Source organism: Oncorhynchus tshawytscha, unplaced genomic scaffold (assembly GCF_018296145.1).
Source record: "Oncorhynchus tshawytscha isolate Ot180627B unplaced genomic scaffold, Otsh_v2.0 Un_contig_2903_pilon_pilon, whole genome shotgun sequence".
In the NCBI taxonomy this organism is placed as follows: domain Eukaryota; kingdom Metazoa; phylum Chordata; class Actinopteri; order Salmoniformes; family Salmonidae; genus Oncorhynchus; species Oncorhynchus tshawytscha.
The window spans coordinates 347,484-364,892 of record NW_024609804.1 but is presented as its reverse complement, the minus strand read 5'-3'; the positions used below and the strand labels follow the sequence as shown (position 1 = coordinate 364,892).

The 17,409-nt window shown below is 43.0% G+C and overlaps 1 protein-coding gene across 5 annotated transcripts in view; it reads right to left on the bottom strand.

Moving 5' to 3' along the window:
* The window catches only part of LOC112240468 (gastrula zinc finger protein XlCGF17.1-like), a 59,088-nt gene that overhangs the window by 13,267 nt on the left and 28,412 nt on the right, over positions 1-17,409 (bottom strand). Inside the window, exons 2-3 of one of the 5 annotated variants that reach the window (XM_042318368.1) lie at positions 13,995-14,200; positions 4,674-6,514 (exon numbers count right to left, since the gene is read on the bottom strand). The exons of 1 other annotated variant lie outside the window; for it this stretch is intronic. In XM_042318368.1, coding sequence (XP_042174302.1) covers positions 5,499-6,514; positions 13,995-14,187 — 1,209 coding nt within the window. In that variant the 5' untranslated portion in view covers positions 14,188-14,200 and the 3' untranslated portion in view covers positions 4,674-5,498. Of the gene's footprint in view, positions 1-4,673; positions 6,515-13,994; positions 14,201-17,409 lie in introns of those variants that run through there. 3 more of the 5 variants (XM_042318369.1, XM_042318367.1, XM_042318372.1) reach the window with 3 other exon arrangements.

Below are 17,409 nucleotides of genomic sequence, written 5' to 3'. Positions count from 1 at the left end.
CAAGTAAGTACCCCACCAGATAGACTTCATTATCACTATCATCAATTTGTTCTTAACTGACTTGCCTAGTTAAATAAAGGTAAAAATTAAAATTAAATATACTCTGTGTTGTACTAGTGTATTTGTTATGTCACTTCCACAAGCTTTAAATTGAGGGCCAGGTTGTCAGGGTGGGTAATGTACAGGTAAACATTAATTACTCCTAAAGATACACTTCATTTTAAATAGCTAAATCCTGTGTAAGAACTAGACATTACATTGCCTAAATACAAAGATTACATGTGCTTTGAATGTTTCTTATTCCTCATCTGGGATGACACTTGTATTATATTTGTTTTCGTAAACTCTACCAAGTTAACCCAGATCGGACACTTTATTTTGGAGGCTAGTGCTAGACACAGCGTTGACTGTAGATATAGTTTGAACAGTGCACATTAATGTTTAAGTAATTACATTTTTATTTTACCAGGGAAGTTGACAGAACACGTTCTCATTTACAGCGACAACCTGGGGAATCGTTACAGGGGAGAGGAGGGGGGATGAATGAGCCTGGAAGCTGGGGATGATTAGATGGCAATGATGGTCAGAATGAGAATTTAGCCAGGACTCCGGGTTAACACCCCTACTCTTATGATAAGTAAGAGAAAGGTAACACAAGCTTCCTCTCTGGTTCCATTCCCTAATAGTAACTGGGTCATTATTGATTTGTGTGAATGCTGTCCCTGGACTTTGGTACCATATACAACTCTTTAAAATGACAATACTTTTCCCCATTTTATTAAACAAGAAACATATGTAAGTCCTTTATACTGCAAAACATCTATTTGTGTGCATTGTAGCAATTACTGGTGGCTAGCAAATTGGCTTGTCCCCATGGTGATGTGTAAAGGTGTAGTGACATGTTTTGAGTAGATAATAGACATGTAAATTATTTTGAATTCCACGAATTAAACAAAAACATTGTATTTTATGTATAGATAACCCAGAGAACAAAGGTTGACGGCACAAATTCATGTAGCATGTTTATTTTTCATTAGTATATCAATTCATTTCATTACAGTTATCCAAATACCTGAATCAATGACTAAAATAATGAATCTAGTTTTAAAAGACAATTTAAGAAAACACATGTAGTCATTTCATAGCCTGTGTATAAATCAAACAAAAGTCATTATGTAGTAAAAAAGAATCCACCCAAAGTAATGGTGAAAACTGATCATCACACCATCTCTATCTGATACATGTACAGTTGAAGTCAGAAGTTTACATACACCTTAGCCAAATACATTTAAACTCAGTTTTTCACAATTCCTGACATTTAATCCCAGTAAAAAATTCCCTGTTTTAGGTCAGTTAGGATTACCACTTTATTTTAAGAATGTGAAATGTCAGAATAATAGTTGAGAGAATTATTTATTTCAGCTTTTATTTCTTTCATCGCATTCCCAGTGGGTCAGAAGTTTACATGCACTCAATTAGTATTTGGTAGCATTGACTTTAAATTGTTTAACTTGGGTCAAATGTTTCGGGGAGTCTTCTACAAGCTTCCCACAATAAATTGGGTGAATTTTGGCCCATTCCTCCTGACAGAGCTACTGTAACGGAGTCAGATTTGTAGGCCTCCTTGCTCGCATACGCTTTTTCAGTTCTGCCCACACATTTTCTCTAGGATTGAGGTCAGGGATTTGTGATGTCCACTCCAATACCTTGATTTTGTTGTCCTTAAGCCATTTTGCCACAATTTTGGAAGTATGCTTGGGGTCATTGTCATTGCCCATTTAACTTCCTGACTGATGTCTTGAGATGTTGTTTCAATATATCAACATAATTTTCCATCCTCATGATGCCATCTATTTTGTGAAGTGCATCAGTCCCTCCTGCAGCAAAGCACCCCCACAACATGATGCTGCCACCCCCGTGCTTCACGGTTGGGATGGTGTTCTTCGGCTTGTAAGCCTCCCTCTTTTTCCTCCAAACATAACAATGGTCATTATGGACAAACAGTTCTACTTTTGTTTCATCAGACCAGTGGACGTTTCTCCAAAAAGTACAATCTTTGTCCCCAAGTGCAGTTGCAAACCGTAGTCTGGCTTTTTTATGGTTGTTTTGGAGCAGTGGCTTTTTCCTTGCTGAGCGGCCTTTCAGGTTATGTCGATATAGGACTTTTTTTACTGTGGATATAGATACTTTTGTGCCTATCTTCTCCAGCATCTTCACAAGGTCCTTTGCTGTTGTTCTGGGATTGATTTGCACTTTTCGCACCAAAGTACATTCATCTCTAGGAGACAGAACGCGTCTCCTTCCTGAGCGGTATAACGGCTGCGTGGTCCCATGGTGTTTGTACTTGCGTACTATTGTTTGTACAGATGAATGTGGTACCTTCAGGTGTTTGGAAATAGCTCCCAATGATGAACCAGACTTGTGGAGGTCTACAATTTATTTTCTGAGGTCTTGGCTGACATCTATTGATTTTCCCATGATGTCAAGCAAAGAGGCACTGAGTTTGAAGGTAGACCTTGAAATACATCCACAGGTACCCCTACAATTGACTCAAAGGATGTCAATTAGCCTATCAGAAGCTTCTAAATCCATGACATCATTTTCTGGAATTTTCCAAGCTGTTTAAAGGCACAGTCAACTTAGTGTATGTAAACTTCTGACCCACTGGAATTGTGATGCAGTGAATTATAAGTGAAATAATCTGTCTGTAAACAATTGTTGGAAAAACGACTTGTGTCATGCACAAAGAACATGTCCTAACCGACATGCCAAAACTATAGTTTGTTAACAAGAAATGTGTGGAGTGGTTGAAAAACAAGTTTTAATGACTCCAACCTAAGTGTATGTAAACTACCAAATTCAACTGTATCTACCAACTAATTCCCACAGAGAACTGCAGAGGGACAACTTGGTGTCAGAGAAAAACGTACTATATGAAGAAAAAAAAAACATACCACACAATTTAGTATGTTGTTACATTACATTACATTGGCCTATAACTGTAATACGATTTGTAGGATGTATAGTATGTTATGAATTACATTTCGTACAATATGTTACAATTTTCTATACGTATGATATTTTACGAATTCCAATTTGTTGTTGCTAACATTAACATGGTAAGCACACTATATACACAAAAGTATGAGGACACCCCTTCAAATTGTGGATTTGGCTATTTCAGCCACACCCGTTGCTGACAGGAGTATAAAAATCGAGCACACAGCCATGCATTCTCCATAGACAAACATTGGCAGTAGAATAGCCTTACTGAAGAGCTTAGTGACTTTCAATGTGGCACCGCCAGTTCATCAAATGTCTGCCCTGCTTGAGGACTGCTGAGTGCTGAAGCATGTAAAAATTGTCTGTCCTCGGTTGCATCACTCACAATCAAGTTCCAAACAGGTTCTGGAAGCAATGTCAACAAGAACTGTTCGTTGGGAGCTTCATAAAATGGGTTTCCATGGCCGAGCAGCAGCACACATGCCTAAGATCACCATGCGTAATGCCAAGCGTTGGCTGGAGTGGTGTAAAACTAAACACCATTGGACTGACGCAGTGGAAACATGTTCTCAGGAGTGATGAATCACGCTTCATCATCTAGCAGTCCGACGGACTAATCTGGGTTTGGTGGATGCCAGGAGAACGCTACCTGCCCCAATGCATAGTGCCAACTGTAAAGTTTGGTGGAGGACAACTAATGGTCTGGGGCTGTTTTTCATGGTTCGGCTTAGTTCCCTTTGTTCCAGTGAAGGGAAATCTTAACGCTACAGCATAAAATGACATTATAGATGATTCTGTGCTGCCAACTTTTTGGCAACAGTTTGGGGAAGGCCCTTTCCTGTTTCAGCGTGGCAATGCCCCCGAGCACAAATAGACGTCCATACACAAATGGTTTGTTGAGATCAGTGTGGAAGAACTTGACTGGCCTGCACAGAGCCCTGACCTTAACCCCATCGAACACCTTTGGGATGAATTGAAACGTTGACTGAGAGCCAGACCTAATCGCCCAACATCAGTGCCCGACCTCACTAATGCCCGTGGTTGAATGGAAAAAGTCCCCAGAGCAATGTTCCAAAATCTAGTGGAAAGCCTTCCCAGAAGAGTGGAGGCCGTTATTGCAGCAAAAGGGGGACCAAGTCCATATTAAGGCCCATGATTTTGGAATGAGATGTTCGACGAGCAGGTGCCCACATACACTACCGTTCAAAAGTTGTTTTTTGTCCATTAAATAACATCGAATTGATCAGAAATACAGTGCGGTCTCAACGTCAACAGTGAAGAGGTGACTCCAGGATGCTGGCCTTCTAGGCAGAGTTCCTCTGTCAAGTGTCTGTGTTCTTTTGCCCATCTTAATCTTTTATTTTTATTGGCCAGTCTGAGATATGTCTTTTTCTTTGCAACTCTGCCTAGAAGGCCAGCATCCCGGAGTCGCCTCTTCACTGTTGACGTTGAGACTGGTGTTTTGCGGGTACTATTTAATGAAGCTTCCAGTTGAGGACTTGTGAGGCATCTGTTTCTCAAACTAGGCACTCTAATGTACTTGTCGTCTTGCTCAGTTGAGCACCGCCTCCCACACCTCTTTCTATTCTGTTCTGTGAAGGTAGTACACAGCGTTGTATGAGATTTTCAGTTTCTTGGCAATTTCTCCCATGGAATAGCCTTCATTTCTCAGAACAAGAATAGACTGACGAGTTTCAGAAGAAAGTTATTTGTTTCTGGCCATTTTGAGCCTTTAATCAAACCCACAAATGCTGATGCTCCAGATACTCATCTAGTCCAACTTAACCAGCACAACTGTTTTTAGCTGTGCTAACATAATTGCAAAAGGGTTTTCTATTGATCATTTAACCTTTTTAAAATGATCAACTTGAAATCGCTAACACAACGTGCCATTGGAACACAGGAGTGATGGCTGCTGATGATGGGCGCCTATGTAGATTATCCATAAAAAAATCTGCCGTTTCCAACGACAACAGTAATTTACAACATTAACAATGTCTACACTGATCAATTTGATGTTATATAAAACAGACAAAAAAAATAGCTTATCTTTCAAAAACAAGGACATTTCTAAGTGACCCCAAACTTTTGAACGGTATACTTTTCATCATGTAGTGTAGTTGCAAAGTTGCTTATTAGCTACAATTGTCCGTGATGAGATTTGAACACGCAACCGTTGGGTTGCTAGACTTTCATGTTTTTGCTGATCCACCCCACCAACCACTATCCTATTGTTTTTGCCTTAAAAAGGGACATTTTAAAATGTTCCAATCAACATATGTGAAAATGGCGCGTTTATGTTTTGTAGTAAAAAAAAGTTGGAGAAAGATGATTTCCAATGTCATAATTCTATAACACTCCCTTTCCTCTGCACAGTTCTCTCACATTGAGAAACAACAGGATTACAAGTGTTCTATGCTTTCTTCTTCTCGATCCAATTCACTGTTACCACTTCTTTTACGAGATGAGGATTAATCGATGGAGTGACTTTAATCTTAGTTGGTCTGAGAGAAGTGATGAGGCTTCTCTCCTTTATGTATACATTGATGTGTTTTTAAGGTAGCCAATCGGGAGAAACTCTTCCCACAGTCAGAACAGCAGTAAGGCTTCTCTCCTGTGTGTGTTCTCCGATGAACTTTTAGCTCAGTTGATGTTGTGAAGCATTTTCCACAGTCAGAACAGGAGTAAGGCTTCTCTCCTTTATGTATACGTTGGTGTGTTTTTAAGTTGCCCTGTTGGGAGAAACTCTTCCCACAGACAGAGCAGGAGTAAGGCTTCTCTCCTGTGTGTATTCGCTGGTGACATTTTAATATATCCAAATGGGTGAAACTCTTCCCACAATCAGAGCAGGAGTAAGGCTTCTCTCCTGTGTGTATTCGCTGGTGACATTTTAAGTTGCTCTGTTGAGAGAAACTCTTCCCACAGTCAGAGCAGCAGTAAGGTTTCTCTCCTGTGTGTGTTCTCTGATGAACTCTTAACTCAGCTGATGTTATGAAGCATTTTCCGCAGTCAGAGCATAAGTAATGCTTCTTTCCTGTATGTATATGTTGGTGGGTTTGTAAGTGGCTCTGTTGAGAAAAACTCGCCCCACAGTCAGAGCAAAAGTAAGGCTTCTCCCCAGCGTGTATTTTTAGGTGTGTTTTTAAGTTGCTTGATACGGAGAAACTCTTCCCACAGTCAGAGCATGAGTAAGGCTTCTCTCCTGTGTGTATACGTTGGTGTGTTTTTAAGCTGCTCTGTTGAGAGAAACTCTCCCCACAGTCAGAGCAGGAGTAAGGTTTTTCTCCAGTGTGGACTCGCAGATGAACTGTCAGAGCCTGTGATGTTGTGAAACTCTTCTCACAGTCAGTGCATGAATACAGATTCTCTCCTGTGTGTATTTTTAGGTGAATTTCTAGTTTTGATAGAATTGGGAAAATCTCCTCACAATGTGGGCAGTGGTGAGACCTCTTAGCTCTGTGATCTTCCTGCTGTTGCTCTCCGGATGTAGAGAATATCTCAACATGGTCTCCTGTGTGAACAGCATCAGAAGAACCGGTCAGTTGGTGTGTTATACATATGACTTCATAACAGTAGGCTGTACAATACAGGAAATAAAGCTATTAGGGCTGTCCCGACATTTAAAAAAAATTCCTGGTCGACCGAGAGTCTTGTTGTCTTTCTACCAAATGTTTACATTTTAAAACGTGTATTTTTCCATACAAATGTGTTGAAATAAAATGACTCAAGAGGCAGCCAGAGATCAATATAGTCTAACCAGAAGTTAAAAAAAAGATATATATTCCCGACTCTCCTCCTCCCGCTGCTGCCGTCTTTCCGTTATGCTCCTGACGTTGCCGGTCGGCAACCTTTTCCATGTTGAGTGCCAGGATATAGTACCATTTCTACTGATCTGTTATGATTTTCATCGGAACAGTTTCATTCAATTTATAATAAAGTTTTCATATCTCAAATCAATGTCATGTGGTTAATCAAAAATGATACAAATCTAAAAGTAACGATATGTAAAACTAGCTTTCATAAAGCCAACAAATAAAAACATTGCAGCGTGCAGGTAGAAAATATCCTGATGAAAATAGTTATCCTATCAATCAAATTGGCTGCACATGGTCTGTCTGTCTGCAAGAAACATTGTATCAACTAATCATCTGGTCTGGCCTGTGTTAGCAAACTTGCATCATTGTATAAAATATTTAGGGCCCTCAGAGTTTCCCGTGCCAGCCAGCGAGAGAGCGAGACAGGCAGACAGACAGAGGCAGACATACATACATACAGACAGACAGAGCTGTAGGCTATTTACACAAAGGATAAGACGTTTCTACCGGATCAATGCATGACATTTCTTCCCCTTTCATGTTGAGTGGTTATCAAAAGGTAGAGAACTGGAATTTTTTGTAGAAACAGACTTCGCTCACTTGCTGTTTGAGATGACATTTTTTTATAAGAGAAACTTCACAGTGACGGTGAGTTAAGACAATCAGGAAGAGTATCAGATCCCCAAATGGGCACATTTATAGGTCTACATTTACACAGAGGCCAGCTAGCCTCTAGGCCTACTTCTATGTGTAATCAGGCCAGCTAGCCTATAGGCCTACTTCAATGTGTAATCAGGTCAGGTAGCCAATAGGCCTACTTCAATGTGTAATCAGGCCAGGTAGCCAATAGGCCTACTTCTATGTGTAATCAGGCCAGGTAGCCAATAGGCCTACTTCTATGTGTAATCAGGCCAGGTAGCCTATAGGCCTACTTCTATGTGTAATCAGGCCAGGTAGCCTATAGGCCTACTTCTATATGTAATCAGGCCAGGTAGCCTATAGGCCTACTTCTATGTGTAATCAGGCCAGGTAGCCTACAGGTGTAATCAGGTGTGTGTCCTTACTCAACATTGACAGGAGCACAAAAGACAAATAATAAATTGTAAACTCGTAAATGAAAGGAAATAAACCAAAACCTTTCACACAAGCATAGCCAAGGTTGTATATGCTCTACAAACAACGTGTCCACTTCTACAATGACAATGGTAAGACTGTAATAATATATTGAATGCATTACCGTAACCAAACAAACATTGTAGATTAGAAATGATGGGAATTAAATGGTAGGCTAAATGTACTACTAGTGAGCCATGCCCTCCGCAATGGACTAGTCCACCCAGACAGGCAAATGGACTAGTCCACCCAGACAGGCAAATGGACTAGTCCACCCAGACAGGCAAATGGACTAGTCCACCCAGACAGGCAAATGGACTAGTCCACCCAGACAGGCAAATGGACTAGTCCACCCAGACAGGCAAATGGACTAGTCCACCCAGACAGGCAAATGGACTATTCCACCCAGACGGGCAAATGGACTATTCCACCCAGACGGGCAAATGGACTATTCCACCCAGACGGGCAAATGGACTATTCCACCCAGACGGGCAAATGGACTATTCCACCCAGACGGGCAAATGGATTAGTCCACCCAGACGGGCAAATGGATTAGTCCACCCAGACGGGCAAATGGATTAGTCCACCCAGACGGGCAAATGGATTAGTCCACCCAGACGGGCAAATGGATTAGTCCACCCAGACGGGCAAATGGATTAGTCCACCCAGACGGGCAAATGGATTAGTCCACCCAGACGGGCAAATGGATTAGTCCACCCAGACGGGCAAATGGATTAGTCCACCCAGACGGGCAAATGGATTAGTCCACCCAGACGGGCAAATGGATTAGTCCACCCAGACGGGCAAATGGATTAGTCCACCCAGACGGGCAAATGGATTAGTCCACCCAGACAGGCAAATGGACTAGTCCACTCAGACAGGCGTGAATCAGACAGATGTCTCGTGTATCATACCTTTTTTATAAATACAGTATCAATCAAAAGTTGACACACTCACTCATTCAAGGGTTTTTCTTTATTTTTACTATTTTCTATATTGTATAATAATAGTGAAGACATCAAAACTTTGAAATAACACATATGGAATCATGTATTAAACAAAAAAAGTGAAATCAAAATATATTTTATATTTGAGATTCTCCAGAGTAGCCACCCTTTGCCTTGATGACAGCTTTGCACAGTCTTGGCATTCTCTCAACCAGCTTCAAGAGGTAGCTAGTTACCTGGAATGCATTTTGTGGATCACATGCAGCGACCAAAAAAAAAAACGACTCAGAAAAAGAGGGAAACGAAGCGGTCTTCTGGTCAGACTCCGGAGACGGGCACATCGTGCACCACTCCCTAGCATTCTTCTTGCCAATGTCCAGTCTCTTGACAACAAGGTTGATGAAATCCGAGCAAGGGTAGCATTCCAGAGGGACATCAGAGACTGTAACGTTCTCTGCTTCACGGAAACATGGCTCACTGGAGAGACGCAATCCGAAGCGGTGCAGCCAGCGGGTTTCTCCACGCATCGCACCGACAGAAACAAACATCTTTCTGGTAAGAAGACGGGCGGGGGCGTATGCCTTATGGCCAACGTGACATGGTGTGATGAAAGAAACATACAGGAACTCAAATCCTTCTGTTCACCTGATTTAGAATTCCTCACAATCAAATGTAGACCGCATTATCTACCAAGAGAATTCTCTTCGATTATAATCACAGCCGTATATATCCCCCAAGCAGACACATCGATGGCTCTGAACGAACTTTATTTAACTCTCTGCAAACTGGAAACGATTTATCCGGAGGCTGCATTCATTGTAGCTGGGGATTTTAACAAGGCTAATCTGAAAACAAGACTCCCTAAATTTTATCAGCATATCGATTGCGCAACCAGGGGTGGAAAGACCCTGGATCATTGTTACTCTAACTTCCGCGACGCATATAAGGCCCTGCCCCGCCCCCTTTCGGAAAAGCTGACCACGACTCCATTTTGTTGATCCCTGCCTACAGACAGAAACTAAAACAAGAAGCTCCCACGCTGAGGTCTGTCCAACGCTGGCCCGACCAAGCTGACTCCACACTCCAAGACTGCTTCCATCACGTGGACTGGGAGATGTTTCGTATTGCGTCGGACAACAACATTGACGAATACGCTGATACGGTGTGCGAGTTCATTAGAACGTGCGTTGAAGATGTCGTTCCCATAGCAACGATTAAAACATTCCCAAACCAGAAACCGTGGATTGATGGCAGCATTCGTGTGAAACTGAAGGCACGGGTGAAACTGCGGTCTCTCCTTCACTGCAGCCGAAGTGAGTAAGACATTTAAACGTGTTAACCCTTGCAAGGCTGCAGGCCCAGACGGCATCCCCAGCCGCGCCCTCAGAGCATGCGCAGACCAGCTGGCCAGTGTGTTTACGGACATATTCAATCAATCCTTATACCAGTCTGCTGTTCCCACATGCTTCAAGAGGGCCACCATTGTTCCTGTTCCCAAGAAAGCTAAGGTAACTGAGCTAAACGACTACCGCCCCGTAGCACTCACATCCGTCATCATGAAGTGCTTTGAGAGACTAGTCAAGGACCATATCACCTCCACCCTACCTGACACCCTTGACCCACTCCAATTTGCTTACCGCCCAAATAGGTCCACAGACGATGCAATCTCAACCACACTGCACACTGCCCTAACCCATCTGGACAAGAGGAATACCTATGTGAGAATGCTGTTCATCGACTACAGCTCGGCATTCAACACCATAGTACCCTCCAAGCTCGTCATCAAGCTCGAGACCCTGGGTCTCGACCCCGCCCTGTGCAACTGGGTACTGGACTTCCTGACGGGCCGCCCCCAGGTGGTGAGGGTAGGCAACAACATCTCCTCCCCGCTGATCCTCAACACTGGGGCCCCACAAGGGTGCGTTCTGAGCCCTCTCCTGTACTCCCTGTTCACCCACGACTGCGTGGCCATGCACGCCTCCAACTCAATCATCAAGTTTGCGGACGACACAACAGTGGTAGGCTTGATTACCAACAACGACGAGACGGCCTACAGGGAGGAGGTGAGGGCCCTCGGAGTGTGGTGTCAGGAAAATAACCTCACACTCAACGTCAACAAAACTAAGGAGATGATTGTGGACTTCAGGAAACAGCAGAGGGAACACCCCCATCCACATCGATGGAACAGTAGTGGAGTGGGTAGCAAGTTTTAAGTTCCTCGGCATACACATCACAGACAAACTGAATTGGTCCACTCACACAGACAGCATCGTGAGGAAGGCGCAGTAGCGCCTCTTCAACCTCAGGAGGCTGAAGAAATTCAGCTTGTCACCAAAAGCACTCACAAACTTCTACAGATGCACAATCGAGAGCATCCTGGCGGGCTGTATCACCGCCTGGTATGGCAACTGCACCGCCCTCAACCGTAAGGCTCTCCAGAGGGTAGTGAGGTCTGCACAACGCATCACCGGGGGCAAACTACCTGCCCTCCAGGACACCTACACCACCCGATGCTACAGGAAGGCCATAAAGATCATCAAGGACATCAACCACCCGAGCCACTGCCTGTTCACCCCGCTGTCATCCAGAAGCGAGGTCAGTACAGGTGCATCAAAGCTGGGACCGAGAGACTGAAAAACAGCTTCTATCTCAAGGCCATCAGACTGTTAAACAGCCACCACTAACATTGAGTGGCTACTGCCAACACACTGTCAATGACACTGACTCTACTCCAGCCACTTTAATCATGGGAATTGATGGGAAATGTAAATATATCACTAGCCACTTTAAACAATGCTACCTTATATAATGTTACTTACCCTACATTATTCATCTCATATGCATACGTTGATACTGTACTCTATATCATCGACTGCATCCTTATGTAATACATGTATCACTAGCCACTTTAACTATGCCACTTGGTTTACATACTTATCTCATATGTATATACTGTACTCGATACCATCTACTGTATCTTGCCTATGCTGCTCTGTACCATCACTCATTCATATATCCTATGTACATATTCTTTATCCCCTTACACTGTGTATAAGACAGTAGTTTTTTTGGAATTGTTAGTTAGATTACTTGTTCGTTATTACTGCATTGTCGGAACTAGAAGCACAAGCATTTTGCTACACTCGCATTAACATCTGCTAACCATGTGTATGTGACAAATAAAATTTGATTTGATTTGAATTAACAGGTGTACCTGTCTTCCAGCTTCACCTCGGATGGCAGACCAAATAAATGCTTCACAGAGTTCAACAGACACACCTCAACATCAACATTTCTGAGGAGACTGCATGAATCAGGCCTTCATGGTCGAATTGCTGCAAAGAAACCACTACTAAAGGACACAAATAAGAAAAAGAGGCTTGCTTGGGCCAAGAAACACGAGCAATGGACATTAGACCGGTGGAAATCTGTCCTTTGGTCTGATGAGTCCAAATGTGAGATTTCTGGTTCTAACCTCTGTATTTGTGAGACGCACACTAGGTGAACAGATGATCTCCACATGTGTGGTTCCCACTGAGAAGCATGGAGGAGGAGGTGTGATGGTGAAACTGTCATTGATTTATTTAGAATTCAAGTCGCACTTAACCCGCATGGCTACCACAGCACTCTGCAGCGATACGCCATCACATCTGTTTTGTGGGATTATCATTTGTTTTTCAACAGGCAAATGACCCAAAACACACCTCCAGGAGTGATGGAGTGCTGCATCAGATGACCTGGCCTCCACAATCACCTGACTTCTATCCAACCCAATGGTCTGGGATGAGTTGGAGCGCAGAGTGAAGGGAAAGCATCCAAGAAGTGCTCAACATATGGGAACTCCTTCAAGACTGTTGGAAAAACACTCCATGTGAAGCTGGTTGAGAGAATGCCATCGGATGGGGCCACAGTGTCTCCTGACCCCTCCTGTCTCAGCCTCCAGTATTTATGCTGCAGTAGTTTGTGTGTCAGGGGGCTAGGGTCAATCTGTTATATCTGGAGTATTTCTCCTGTCTTATCCTGTGTCCTGTGCAAATTTAAGTATGCTCTCTCTAATTCTCTCTTTCTTTCTCTCTTTCTTTGTTTCTCTCTCTCAGAGGACCTGAGCCCTAGGACCATGCCTCGAGACTACCAGGCATGACGACTCCTTGCTGTCCCCAGTCTACCTGGCCGTGCTGCTGCTCCAGTTTCAACTGTTCTGCCTATGGCTATGGAACCCTGCCTGACCTGTTCACCAGACGTGCTACCTGTCCCAGACCTTTCAACTCTCTAGAGACAGCAGGAGCGGTAGAGATACTCTCAATGATCGGCTATGAAAAGCCAACTGACATTTACTCCTGAGGTGCTGACCTGTTGAACCCTCGACAACCACTGTGATTATTATTATTTGACAATACTGGTCATTTATGAACATTTGAACATCTTGGCCATGTTCTGTTATAAACTCCACCCGGCACAGCCAGAAGAGGACTGGCCACCCCTCATAGCCTGGTTCCTCTCTAGGTTTCTTCCTAGGTTCTGGCCTTTCTAGGGAGTTTTTCCTAGCCACCGTGCTTCTACACCTGCATTGCTTGCTGTTTGGGGTTTTAGTCTGGGTTTCTGTACAGCACTTTGAGATATCAGCTGATGTAAGAAGGGCTATATAAATACATTTAAATATATTTTGATTTGTGTGTCCAAACTTTTGACTGGAACTGTATATAAGCTAATTATATATTTCCCGCTGCTCGATTTAAAAAAGCTTAGTAGACCAACATCCTATCTATCGACCAAACAATTGACCAGTCTTCTAAATGGGGTTGGCCCTAAAAGCTGTTCAACAGTTGAGGGCAAAAAGGGGATTTTGAGTCATATAATCCTCCACTCACTATCACAAGGGTTAGTAACGACACAGACTCATTTCATATAATCCTCCACTCACTATCACAAGGGTTAGTAACGACACAGACTCATTTCATATAATCCTCCACTCACTATCACAAGGGTTAGAAACTACAGGCTCATTTCATAGAACTTGTTCAAGGATGTGTTAGGTTTCATTCTGTAAATCTGTCATATCAATAACTTATGGAGGTCTAATTTATGAAGATAACTTATAGATAGAACCTGCTCTTACCATCATAAACAGATTTCCCAATCTTCTCCTCCTCTTCTTCATCTTTAATGTTGACATTCAGCTCCAGTGTTTGACTGCAGTCTTCCAGCTTCACTGATGCCATCTCTGGATCCTGCAGAGCAAACTGGGCATCAGGACCCAGTGACTGTAGATTGGGTTTGTCCTCACTTTTGATGTTACCGGCCTCAGACATAATCGGAGTTGGCCTGTAGTTATGAAGAGAAAATGGCCCCCCCAAAAGTTAGTCTTGAGAGTTCTGGTACTTTCTTTATTCTCAAAAAATGATATTAGATCAGGTAGCTAAACATTGAAAACAAACCATTTATTCATTTCACATTAGACAAAGTGCACACTTTAAATTACAGTGCACATAACCTATAGTAGATTTCCTAAATTCACAAAAATGCATAAATGACTCAAAAACCATTTAGTACAAGGCTAACAGTATGTTTCAGGCAGCACTATGTACTATTTTCCTGAATAACCTTGTCTTCACTGTACTATTTAACTCCAATTGTATTTTCTGTTCACACCATTGAAACATTTATAGATAAAGATGGAAACAACTGAATGTGTCTGAATATTAGTACTAGAGGTCGACCGATTAATCGGAATGGCCGATTAATTAGGGACGATTTCAAGTTTTCATAACAATCGGAAATCAGTATTTTTGGGCGCCAAGTTGCCGATTTAAAAAAAAAAAAAAAACATTCATTCAAACAGCACTTTCGTGCGTTTTGCCAGCAGCTCTTCGTTGTGACTTCAAGCCTATCAACTCCCGAGATGAGGCTTGTGTAACCTAAGTGAAATGGCTAGCTAGTTAGCGCGCGCTAATTGTCGTTGTGTTGCTGGTTCGAGCCCAGGGAGGAGCGAGGAGAAGGATGGAAGCTATACTGTTACACTGGCAATACTAAAGTGCCTATAAGAACATCCAATAGTCAAAGGTTAATGAAATACAAATGGTATAGAGGGAAATAGTCCTATAATTCCTATAATAACTACAACCTAAAACTTCTTACCTGGGAATATTGAAGACTCATGTTAAAAGGAACCACCAGCTTTCATATGTTCTCATGTTCTGAGCAAGGAACTGAAACGTTAGCTTTCTTACATGGCACATATTTTACATGGAACATATTGCACTCTTACTTTCTTCTCCAAGACTTTGTTTTTGCATTATTTACTTGAGGCTAAATTGATTTTATTGATGTATTGTATTAAGTTAAAATTAGTGTTCATTCAGTATTGTTGTAATTGTCATTATCACAAATAAAATAAAATAAAAATTGCCTGATTAATCGGTATCGGCTTTTATGGTCCTCCAATAATCAGTATCGGCGTTGAAAAATCATGCTGGAGTCCTGAACCAATTAGTGTCCTTCAGTTATTGGCCACTAGATGGCGGTGTTCAATATTTCAATATTTACAAACCATAGCACACAAGTTGAAGAAGACAGGGCACTAATAATTGGCTGATTACTCCTAACCCATAAGAATCCCCACACATTTGACTACTTTAAAATGGTGGAAAGCCTCAATGACAATGTCCATGCTAAAACGGGTTACATAGAGGTTGAGTCTTCTATCCATCTCTATGCTTGATGCAGACACAGGCCGGTCCTGGCTGAAATACCGCCCTCCTCCTATGAACTGCAATAGTCCTAGTAAGCAAAAAAACATCTAAAATACTTATTTTTCAAAACGTTGAAGTTGGATTCATTTTAGGTTATGACTGAAAGTTGAAAAGTCATATCTGCACATTTAAAATAAGTATTTTCTGTACTTTGAAATCAGTTAATTGAAAGATGAAAAGACGTCTTGAGTGCACAACAGAGTAAAGTAGGGTACAACACAGTACATTATACTCTACTATACTCAGGGCTGGGCGATATATACACTGCTCAAAGAAATAAAGGGAACACTTAAACAACACAATGTAACTCCAAGTCAATTACACTTCTGTGAAATCAAACTGTCCACTTAGGAAGCAACACTGATTGACAATAAATTTCACATGCTGTTGTGCAAATGGAATAGACAACAGGTGGAAATTATAGGCAATTAGCAAGACACCCCCAATAAAGGAGTGGTTCTGCAGGTGGTGACCACAGACCACTTCTCAGTTCCTATGCTTCCTGGCTGATGTTTTGGTCACTTTTGAATGCTGGCGGTGCTTTCACTCTAGTGGTAGCATGAGACGGAGTCTACAACCCACACAAGTGGCTCAGGTTGTGCAGCTCATCCAGGATGGCACATCAATGCGAGCTGTGGCAAGAAGGTTTGCTGTGTCTGTCAGCGTAGTGTCCAGAGCATGGAGGAGCTACCAGGAGACAGGGCAGTACATCAGGAGACGTGGAGGAGGCCATAGGAGGGCAACAACCCAGCAGCAGGACCGCTACCTCCGCCTTTGTGCAAGGAGGAGCACTGCCAGAGCCCTGCAAAATGACCTCCAGCAGGCCACAAATGTGCATGTGTCTGCTCAAACGGTCAGAAACAGACTCCATGAGGGTGGTATGAGGGCCCGACGTCCACAGGTGGGGGTTGTGCTTACAGCCCAACACCGTGCAGGACGTTTGGCATTTGCCAGAGAACACCAAGATTGGCAAATTCGCCACTGGCGCCCTGTGCTCTTCACAGATGAAAGCAGGTTCACAATGAACACGTGACAGAGTCTGGAGACGCCGTGGAGAACCTTCTGCTGCCTGCAACATCCTCCAGCATGACCGGTTTGGCGGTGGGTCAGTCATGGTGTGGGGTGGCATTTCTTTGGGGGGCTGCATAGCCCTCCATGTGCTCGCCAGAGGTAGCCTGACTGCCATTAGGTACCGAGATGAGATCCTCAGACCCCTTGTGAGACCATATGCTGGTGCGGTTGGCCCTGGATTCCTCCTAATGCTAGACCTCATGTGGCTGGAGTGTCTGCAGTTCCTGCAAGAGGAAGGCATTGATGCTATGGACTGGCCTGCCCGTTCCCCAGACCTGAATCCAATTGAGCACATCTGGGACATCATGTCTCGCTCCATCCACCAACGCCACGTTGCACCACAGACTGTCCAGGAGTTGGCGGATGCTTTAGTCCAGGTCTGGGAGGAGATCCCTCAGGAGACCATCCGCCACCTCATCAGGAGCATGCCCAGGCATTGTAGGGAGGTCATACAGGCACGTGGAGGCCACACACACTACTGAGCCTAATTTTGACTTGTTTTAAGGACATTACATCAAAAGTTAGATCAGTCTGTAGTGTGGTTTTCCACTTTAATTTTGAGTGTGACTCCAAATCCAGACCTCCATGGGTTGATACATTTGATTTCCATTGATAATTTTTGTGTGATTTTGTTGTCAGCACATTCAACTATGTAAAGAAAAAAGTATTTAATAAGAATATTTCATTCATTCAGATCTAGGATGTGTTATT